The 10657-nt window shown below is 54.2% G+C and overlaps 1 protein-coding gene across 5 annotated transcripts in view; it reads left to right on the top strand.

Annotated features, from left to right (window-relative positions):
* Positions 1-10341, top strand: part of NOS1 (nitric oxide synthase 1) — a 153272-nt gene extending 142931 nt beyond the window's left edge. For all 5 annotated transcript variants that reach the window (XM_066260480.1, XM_066260484.1, XM_066260482.1 and 2 more), the window contains 7 exons: positions 1943-2153; positions 2859-2946; positions 4237-4358; positions 5436-5584; positions 6884-7078; positions 8464-8582; positions 9984-10341. In XM_066260480.1, the coding sequence (XP_066116577.1) occupies positions 1943-2153; positions 2859-2946; positions 4237-4358; positions 5436-5584; positions 6884-7078; positions 8464-8582; positions 9984-9999 (900 nt within the window). In that variant the 3' untranslated portion in view covers positions 10000-10341. The remainder of the gene's footprint in view (positions 1-1942; positions 2154-2858; positions 2947-4236; positions 4359-5435; positions 5585-6883; positions 7079-8463; positions 8583-9983) is intronic.
* Positions 10342-10657: the final 316 nt, after the last annotated feature.

Genomic DNA, 10657 nt, shown 5'->3' on the forward strand with positions numbered 1-10657 from the left:
CCGTGGAAAGGCAAAGCCAGCAATCACAACTGCCACTACCCTTGCTTAGAAACTGCGGACTCATCTGCTCCAAGCTGCTGCAAAGCCTTGCTCAGGAAGAATCCTACCCAGGAAGTCTGCCTGAGTCTCTCCCAGTGGGGGTCCCTCCCCAGTATGCAAGCCACCAGCAAAGGATGGTTTAGCTTTTATCTGCTGTCCAGGAGAGGGGACAGAGTGCTGGTCAGCAAGGGTGGAGAAGCAGATGGTTGCTTCTCCTGTGTGCCCTGACCAGGAATCAAACCTAGAACATCCACATGCCCAGCCAACATTCTACCACTGAGCCAACTGGCCAGGGCTGAGGACTTTTCTTAGGGGAAACTCTGTGAGATAAAATGGGAAGGGAGTCAGATACATCAAAACAAGTCTGACCCCAAGAGAAGGAAGGGGAAGAAGGTCGAACGGAAGTGTCCAGGGCTGTCCATGCAGCCTAAGGAAAGATCGACACAGGTGATTGTGTCGGCTTCAGGTGGATGTCAGTTTCAGAGACAGCTGCTGGGGCTCCTGGCCAGTTGTGCCCCTGCAGATGAAAGTCAGTGCAGCTGGAGTCTGGGAGGCGTGTCCTCACCAGTGCCCCACTCGATCAGTAAAACAGGGGTGGTCTTTAGAGACACGGAGAAAGGCTTTGTTATACAATACACTTATAATGGTTTTACCCTCCTCAGAGTCTGGACCTCCTAGAACAGTGGTCCCCAAACCCCGGGCCGTGGACCGGTACTGGTCCATGGGCCATTTGGTACCGGTCCGCAGAGAAAGAATAAATAACTTACATTATTTTTGTTTTATTTATATTTAAGTCTGAACGATGTTTTATTTTTTAAAATTGACCAGATTCCCTCTGTTACATCCATCTAAGACTCACTCTTGACCCTTGTCTCGGTCACGTGATACATTTATCCGTCCCACCCTAAAGGCTGGTCCGTGAAAATATTTTCTGACATTAAACCGGTTTGTGGCCCAAAAAAGGTTGGGGACCACTGTCCTAGAAGCAATGTGGGACTTCCCAGGGCAGCTTCTGAGATGTAGGAAAAATAATTCCAGAGCTCCAGGGAGCCTCTGTTCCCAAGTAGCATCTGGGCTTAGCTGTCAACATGCCCCCCCCTCCCGAATACAGTTGCCCACACCCTGACCTGCTCCTTTGGGGCTGTCATTTACCATCTGAGCATGCTCTCTGCAAATATACCTCCACCTCTGCAAGCCCACATACTGCACATCTGCATCCTGTACCTGCAAGTCCTGACCCCTCCACGGTGCGTCTCTCTTGACCCTCACACACTATGGGAGCAGCCAAGATTCCGGGGCCAGAAAGCCTAGGGCTAGGCTCAGAACACTTTTTTCCTTAAAGGGCCAAGTAGTGAATCTTTTAGGCTCACAGTCCACTTGGTCCCTTTTGCAACTATTCAACTCTGCCACTGTAGCCCCGCGTGTGTAGAGAATACATGCGTGCATGGATGTGGCTGGGTCCCAATTGAACTTGATTTATGGGCACTGAAATTGGAATTCTATATCATAGGTTTGTCATAAAGTAGTAGTTAGTCTTCTGCTGATGATTTCCCCCAAACCATTTGAACACGCAAAGCAAGGGAGGAGCCGGTTTTGGTTTACGGACTGAAGTTTGCCCCCCACCCCCAACCTAGATTCAAAACCCAGAATCACCCCCCTCCCATAGACATGGGACTTCCATCCCCCTTGGGGTCCTCTTCTGTCAAATAGGTCCAACAGTCACACTCATTTCATAAGGTCCTCGAGCGAGTTAAAACCGGGCACGGAATATTGACTGTGGATGTGTTAACTGTTATATTACTATTTTCTATTTGCCTTCTTCCCCGGACCTCCTCAAGCCCTCGCTGGAAATTTGTTCCAGGGTCTGAGTGAGAGCTCCCCTCTGTCCCTTTCCCTGGCACAGGGTTTGCAGGAGTACGAGGAATGGAAATGGGGCAAGAACCCCACCATTGTGGAGGTGCTGGAGGAGTTCCCATCCGTTCAGATGCCCACCACGCTGCTCCTGACGCAGCTGTCGCTGCTGCAGCCTCGCTACTACTCCATCAGCTCCTCCCCGGACATGTACCCCGACGAGGTGCACCTCACCGTGGCCATCGTCTCCTACCGCACCCGAGGTGGGCCAAGGCACTGGGAGAGCCTCCGGGTCGGCCATCCCCATGTCTACATCTCCCCGCACCCCACCCTGCCTGGGGCCCCTGCCGGTCTGCCAGATCCCAAATCCCTGGCTGGAGACCCACATCCATAGCCAGGAAGCTTTGGGAAGAAGCAGGGCAGACCAAGTGTCCCCTTAGACAGAGCCATCTCCATGCCGACTTAGGATGGGATTTGCATTACTCCCTTCCTCCCCTCACACCCCCAAGGCAGCCGCTAGAACAAGCCACCATAACCATGGCCTCCCAGCAAGCGGGGAGCGCCCTGCTGTAGGAAGTTCAGCTGGTTGGAGGTCAGTCAAAAACCTGACTTTTTCCTCCCGGGCTTTCCCTCCTTAAAAAAGCAATTAAAGTGCTCGGTGCCTGAGAGAGTTCTGAGCCCAGGATTCCAGCAAACAGAGAAAACACTCTGGCCAGGGCCCTTTTAGTAGGCAGGATTTGAATCCGATGCATGCCTACCCAGCAAGACCCCAGGCATGTTCACATCTCACATGCCCACCCCCAGCTATGCTAGACCATTTCGTCTTCCCCTTCAGAGGAAGGGGTCTAGGCAAGAAACTCCTAGGCAGAAACGTGGCGTTGGCCTTCTGGGCAGAAGGGAGGGGGAGACCAATGACAGGGACGCTGGGGGACAGGACGTGAGCCAGACCACCTCGGTTGTTCCGCCAGATGGAGAAGGACCAATTCACCACGGCGTGTGCTCCTCCTGGCTCAACCGGATACAGTCTGACGAGGTGGTGCCCTGTTTCGTGAGAGGGTGAGTGGCGAATGCTGGGCCATGAGCAGCCGTCCCAAATCTGTGTACTGATGTCCTGAGTCAGGGCGGGTAGGTGGGCCAGCCCGAAGGGCTCTGGAGAGACGGCTGAATCAGATGGGCTCAACGTTCTGCATCCCTCCAAGTTGTCACTAGACGGAACACAGCAGAAGCTGAAGAAGTCCTCTAGCCAAGGTCAAGTCAATACAATGGATTTGCATCAAGTACATGCACTATGCTCGATGCTGAGGCTACAGTGGGGAACCAGGTAGATACAGTCTCAGCCTTCATGCAGTTTGCAGACCAGGGGAAGGATCTATCCAAATTCTATAAGACACCCCATCTGTCCCCAACTTCTGAGAAACAGGGGAGATCCAAACACCTTCCCCCAACCCTATCCACCAGAGCCTTCCTCCCCAAACCCAGTTTTAAAGGATATTCTTGCCTATAAATCACCATACTTCATTGTGCACTTAAAAATTTGTTAAGAAGGTAGGTTTCATGGCAAGTGTTCCTAACACAATCAATCAACCAAATAAAAAATAATACTATAAAAAAGAATGAAGGCTATGCCTGAACTCAGGCTCATGGTAAGTATCTGCTTTGTCAACCAATACGTTCTCTACCTGAGCAGTGACCTTGGCCGGCCATGTTCCCGACTGTTGAAGGTAGAACATTCATGGGATGGCCCACACACCTTCAGGGGTGCTTCAGAAACAAGGTGTCCTAGTCCAGCCTCCCTGCATGGCCCAGGAATCCCTTTTAACACCCCCAGGTGACTCCCTGATTATAGATCTCATGGATGGTCCTCAATGAGGGGGTAATTTCTTCCACCCTCCCAAGTGACATTTGATAATATCCGGAGATATTCTTGGTTGTCACTGCAGGAGGTTGTTTCTGGAATCTAGTGGGTGGAGGCTGGGGTGCGGCTCAATAGCCTACAATGCACAGAACGGTCCCCACAACAGACAAGTACACAGCCCCCGAAGGTCGGTAGTACTGAGGTCGGGAAACCGAGTCCGATCAACCCACTGCTCTCAGTGGCTCGGCTCAGCACAGCACTGGGAATATTTGGGAAATGGAGGGACAGCCAGACTCTGAGGACCTCCTGCTTTTGGAATTATCCACGTCTGTGGGAACTCCCACCCCAATGAGGGGCACCTGACCCAGGCCAAAGAGTTGCAGGTCCTGCTGTAATTCTACCCAAGATGGCCAGCCACCTGGTCTACCCAAGACCCAACCGTTCATGATCACAGTTGACTCAGGAAGCCTGATTTTGTCTTCCTGGTCCAGAGCGCCCAGCTTCCACCTGCCCCGGAACCCCCAAGTGCCCTGCATCCTGGTTGGCCCAGGCACCGGCATCGCCCCCTTCCGGAGCTTCTGGCAGCAGCGGCAGTTCGATATCCAGCACAAAGGTGGGTCCCGGGCCAGCAGTCACGTGCTTTCTGCCCCCTGGACCCGGGGAGGGGAGGCCCCCTGTGCCTCAGCAGCTCGGAGATACGTGATGGCATTATCTCTCCGTTACATCGCTGCCTGGGGAGGGTTGGGGGGGGGGGCAGGTGGCCAGTTCTGACCTGGCCCGTGGTGTTATTCAGAGGACCTGTCCAAACAAATCTGGCAGTCAGCTCACCCTAGGGCCTGGAAATTTCCCAACCCTGGCGTAATTCAGAGGACCTGTCCAAACAAATCTTCTACTCTGCTCATGCTGGGGCCAGAAAGTCTACATTTCTCTGATGGTTAAGATAGGACCCCTCCGTAAAGTTCAAGCAACCCTGGAAGGGGTGAGCACGGAGCCTTCGCAAATGGATGTGTGTGCTCATGGGAATCTCAGAGGCTCTGATGCAAGGGCAGGCTTTGCTGGGTGAGACGCACGCAAATGAGCTCACAGTGTTGTCCGTAAACGGATTTATTGAGCATCTAATAAACGCCAAACACTTCTGTAGGCGCTGTAGGCGTGCCAACAAACAAGACAGAAAAAACTTAAAAACAAACAACCAAACAAAGAAACCTGCCCCTACGGAACTGTCACCTTTCTGCAGTATTTGCTCTGTGCTAGGCACAGTGCTAGTGTTTGGCGTTCATTTTTAAACAATAACCCCGTAAGGCAGTTGCTGTTATTATCTCCGTTTTGTACGTGGAGGAAACGGAGGCATGGAAAGTTAAGTAAGTTGTTCACTGTCAGACAGAGCTGGGATTTGAACCCAGGCAGTAGAGCACCAAGGTCTGGGCTCTTAGCACTTCCCACATGGGTCAGGTGGAAAGCTTGAGTCCCAGGCAAGGGAGGTTTGCTAAAGTCTGAGCACACGTAACCTACTTCTGTTTGTGTGCGTGTCTGCGTGTGTGAGTCCATATACTGGCCTGCCGCTGTGTTCGTGTACCTTTCTCCGCACGGTACCCGCTGAGGCTCCCAGTAGCCCCCCCCCCGGCACTACCAGCCACCCCCAAATCAGGCATCAGAGCTGCTGGTGACATGAGATCTTCCTGGTCCCCAGGAATGAGTCCCTGCCCCATGGTCCTGGTCTTTGGGTGCCGGCAGTCCAAGATAGACCACATCTACAAGGAGGAGACCCTACAGGCCAGGAACACGGGGGTCTTCCGAGAGCTGCACACCGCCTACTCCCGGGAGCCAGACAAACCAAAGGTAACCCCATTTCATCCCCAGTCCCCCACCCGGCCTTCGCTCAGGCACGCTGGTGCACGCATGCATGCCCCCTCCCCGAAGCCCCCTTCTCCTTCCCGAGTCCTCCGTGAAATCGTGAAATCGCTCTGCTCTTCAGGAAGCATGGAGCCTAAAATTATCGATTTAAAATATTTAACAGCTCGTAGTATAGGATGCCGCTTATATGCAGTAGTGTTGGAAACTGCCAAGTCCATAGAGACAGAAGGCAGATTGTGGTTGCCAGGGGCTGGGGGAGGGGGAGGGGGAGGGGGGAGTGACTCCTAATCTGTACGAGCTTCAGCTGGGGCGAGCAAAGGTTTGGAACTAGATGCTGGTGATGGTTGTACAACATCGTGAATGCACTTAATGCCACTGACTCATACACTTTAAAGTGGTTAAATGGTAAATTTTATGTTATGTGTTTTTTAAAATACACAGTAAAAAAAAAAAACAACTTTAATGTGAATTTAAAAACATAGTTAACAGCCCATAAGAGACCCAACCAGTCAGAACAGGCATGGGCCACACAGGACTGGAGCACACTCCTGCTGAATTTTGGGGAGGTCTGGGGGATGGTGGGTCCCAGGAAGGGGGGTCAGGACAGCTGGGGTGAGGGGGAAACTCAGAGAATCTGGCCCCTTGACCACTGGCGTAGACGTAGATAGACATTTTAACAACTAGGACAGCCAGGCCAGGTGTACCAGCTGAATGTCAGCCTCACCCGGAGGGAAGGTTCCTGGGCTAAAGACATCCCGGAACAAACCAGACGAGTTCCCTGGAGGCTGTAGCAAGCACCCTTGTGCCCACGTCGTGTTCTCTTAGCCCACTGCTTGCTCCAGCTGCAGCAGCTGGCTTTGCACAGGTGTAGCCTGACAGCCCCTTACCTGGCCCGTTTCTCGCTGTCTTCCTGGGGCTTCCCTGGTTCTCCTGCATAGGACACCTGCAGTAGGACCCTGCTCCTGTGAGTGTATAATATATAGTGTTCAACTGTGGGTCATCACTGGTTGTTGGAGAGAGGAGCAGGTAAACAGTGCCCTCTCTTATGCTCCTCCAGGTGATGGTTCTGGGGTCCTCAGCAGAGTTGAGGTCCAAAGTGGGGAGCAGCTCATTCATCTAGCCTTGGTTGACTTTCCCTCCTCCCCGATTTCACTCTTCCTAGCCCCCAGGGAACACCTCGCCAACCCTACTACCTGCCCAAAAGCTCCCGTCTCAGGCTCTGCTCCCTGGGGGTGGGGGGCCACGCGGCCCAGCTCCCCCTCACGGGTCCCCTGCTCCCCGCAGAAGTACGTGCAGGACATCCTGCAGGAGAAGCTGGCGGAACCCGTGTACCGAGCCCTGAAGGAGCAAGGGGGCCACATTTACGTCTGCGGGGATGTCACCATGGCTGCCGATGTCCTCAAAGCCATCCAGCGCATCATGGCCCAGCAGGGAAAGCTCTCGGTGGAGGACGCCGGCGTGTTCATTAGCCGGCTGCGGGTGAGTGACCAGCTGGCTTCTAGGCTCCCGTTCCGGACCCCATGCAGTGGCCTGTCTCCTCCTCCTCACCCCAGCTGTCTCGATGGCTGGGGGAGCCACGATGGCATCGCTGCCCTTTTCCCGCTTGTGACTGGGGTAGAGGACTTAGGTGGTCCCGACCCGCAGGTGAGCGGAAGGGAGGAGGGCTGGGCATGCAGGTGAGGTTGTTAAAGACAGTTGGGGGTTGTGGCATGTGAAAAGTAGCAAGCAGGTAGGTCACTGGGTGGCTAGACAGAAACCATCCCGACCCAACTTTTCCTAGCCCCGGAACCAAGTGGTAGGTAGCACTGCCCTGGGCAGTCATGCAGGTTGGCCATTGCCCAGAAAGGTCGACCCCAGGGAGGCAAGTGGACGCTGTAAGCCATCCAGCCTTGGCTCCCTGAACTGTGAGCTGTGTCCGTTCAGACGGAGGGGTGCCTTTTCCAAATGTGCACAGAACAATGGCTAAGGGCAGCCCAGCATGCAAACTCCATGTAACTAACTGCCCCAAACAGAAAAAACTGAGTCCCCATCTCCACAGAGCTCCAGGGGCGGTCCCATCCTCCCCCCTTGCTACGCTAAATGAGCAGGAATCCAACATTTTTGCAGAAGGAGCCCTTGCTGTAAATCTGATTCAAAACCCCAGCAGGTTCAAGGAAATAAATAAACAAAAGGACTTCCTGGCAGAAGTGTCAAAGACCCAAGTACAGTTGTGGGGGGTGGGCGCCCTCACTCAGTGCCTTTGGTAGTGCCCTCAGGCGACACTTGCATAGACTCTTGAGAGTTCTGCAGAGTAAGGTTGAAAAGCCACCCCAGCTAAAAACAAACCCATTCTCCAGATGCACAGCTTTCTTCATAAACATCTGAATTTAAACCTATGCATCACGGTGTCCACGACATCTCCATGCTGTCAACCAGGGAGGGGTCCCCTGAGTGCTTAGTGGCACGTTTTCTTTTCTCCCATCTCTGCTGGTCTCTCTGGGCTGTGATGTTTCACGCTAAACCCAGCCCTGGCCAGATCTGAGCTGGGCAGGAGCGAGGAGGGGGGTGGAACAGGGAAGGTGGTGAGGTTTCTGTTCCACCTTCTCACCTCTGTCCTCAGAAAGCAGCCGCATTGTTCCTGGATGGGAACGTGAGTGTCCACTGTCATCTGGGCTGGACAGGACCCCTGCCATGGACGACAGGGGGTCTTACACAAACAGAGTCTTGGAGACCTAGGGTGCTCCAAGGGGCGCAGCCTTATGCCTCGCTTCTTCAGGGACTATTTTCTTCGGGGATAGTTCATCCTGTGCGTTAGTGTGGCCGCCCCTCTCTGTGCCCTTGGCTGGCATTTGAGGGCTGTTCCCCGACTGTTTCTGCCCCTGTAGGATGACAACCGCTACCATGAGGATATTTTTGGGGTCACCCTACGAACGTATGAAGTGACCAACCGCCTTAGATCTGAATCCATTGCCTTCATCGAGGAGAGCAAAAAAGACATGGATGAGTAAGCTGGCCCCGCCCCATGGGCAGAGGGTGGGCAGAACCCTCTCTTCTGGGTCCTGATGGGTAAGGATGTCTGACCTCATGACCATGGCTTTCCCACAGAGGAGTCCCCTGAGACAGCAGCAACGCAACACCTACAAACGGGTTAGAAATACAAATCCTAGGCCACTCCAGACATGCAGAATCTAAAACTCTGGGTTTAGGGTACTGCAGTTTGTTTTTGTCTTTTGTTTGTTTGGTTTCAGGGTTCTTTTGTTTTTTGGGGGGTTTTTTTTTGTATTTTTCTGAAGTGAGAAGCGGGGAGGCAATCAGGCAGACTCCCGCATGCGCCCGACCGGGATCCACCTGGCATGCCCACCAGGGGGCGATGCTCTGCCCACCTAGGGCGTTGCTCCACTGCAATTGGAGCCATTCTAGTGCCTGAGGCAGAGGCCATGGAGACATTCTCAGCGCCTGAGCCAACTTTGCTCCAATGAAGCCTTGGCTGCGGGAGGGGAAGAGAGAGAGAGGAAGGAAAGGGAAAAGGATGGAGAAGCAGATGGGTGCTTCTCCTGTGTGCCCTGGCCAGGAATTGAACCTGGGACTCCCACGTGCCATGCCGATGCTCTACCGCTGAGCCAACCGGCCAGGGCCTGCAGTTTGTGTTTTAATGCGTGCTCGCCTGTGGGAACTCCAGCTTGGGATGCCGGCTTCTGCCTGGGGTGCCCCCTAGTGAAACATTGGCTCAAGGCTCTGAAAAGTTGTATTCTTCCGGTTCCCACTACCTCTCTCACCCTCCCCTCACATTGCTGGGAACGGTCTCATTGATGCAAACCCCAACTGGCATTCTTTCAATAACTCCACTCTGGAAATTGCTAGAAACAATTTAGGGCACCCCAAGATGGGGACTATTTAAATCTGATCATCACGCCACGACACAACCAACCTTACTTCCCCCATTGCCGGCCCCAGAATTCCTCGCGACTACCACTGTGCCCTTTAAATGAGGTCGGAATGAAGCCACCTGGTTTTGGGGGGGGCCAAAGGCACACATTCCACCTCTCAGGCACCCTCCAGTTTTCCCCTGATGACACAGCAGTCTCGAAAACCTAGTTTTGTGTCCAGAAGGCTCACATTACTGCCATTAGCATCACAGCTCCTTTGGTTGTCACAGAGCCCCTTGATGTCACCATGTCCCTCTCCCTGGCCGGTTGTGTCGGTGAGCAAGCAGTCGCTCATTCGTTAGTTCGTTCATGACAAGCCACAGCTGGGTACTGGGTGCTGTCCCAAGACCCTGGGGCTGCGGAGGAAATGACGGTGGGGAAGGTCATGTGCACAGAGGTTAGGGGGCCCTCGCTGGTGTCTGTAAGGAAGCAGGCTCGCTCCTGTGGTGCTAACTCCCTCCTCGCTTCTTCCTCCACAGGGTTTTTAGCTCCTAACCGGACCTCGGACCTCGTTCCCAGACGGACGGCAGGGGGCCGCCCCGTGCGCTCCGGCAGGGGTGGCAGGTTGCGTAAGCGTGGACGCTGCTGAACCTTTCCTTCCGGGACCCCGTGTGACCCCTGCTCTGCCTCTGGTCCTGTCGCCGCCGTGTCCTGGTTTTCCTCCTCTGGGTCCCCGCCTCTCGGTGTTTCCTTGGCCCTTCTTGGGTTTTCTCCCGGCGTTTTCCTGCTGCAGTGCCATGCCCTTATTCTCCGCAGTGGCTCTTACACAACTGTCCCCCACCTCCGCCAAGGACACACCAGCGGTGCGTGAAGACAGCAGAACGTGGGCGTCGCTTGTTGTTTTCTGGGGCTTCCCTGGGGAGGCTGCAGGGACCACACAGGAGAGTTTTCTGAGCCAGTCTCCCGGCCGCTCAAGTCCCACCTCACCTTTTCGTATGACGTTCTGGTCGTGTGTACGTGTGACGCGCCTGGGTCGCTGTCCCTCCTCTTGCCTGTAGGAGCGCGTTGCCTGCAGACCCTCGGTGCTGAGAACCACGCCCTGGCCTGTGTTGGTTGCTCACATGTCCATGACTGAGTGTCCGGGCCTGTGTCCCTGTAACATTGGAACTACCCTAGTAATCTTGGTTATAAAGGGTCTGGGCGGGCAGAGGGG

This window comes from Saccopteryx bilineata, chromosome 2, assembly GCF_036850765.1.
Source record: "Saccopteryx bilineata isolate mSacBil1 chromosome 2, mSacBil1_pri_phased_curated, whole genome shotgun sequence".
NCBI lineage: Eukaryota > Metazoa > Chordata > Mammalia > Chiroptera > Emballonuridae > Saccopteryx > Saccopteryx bilineata.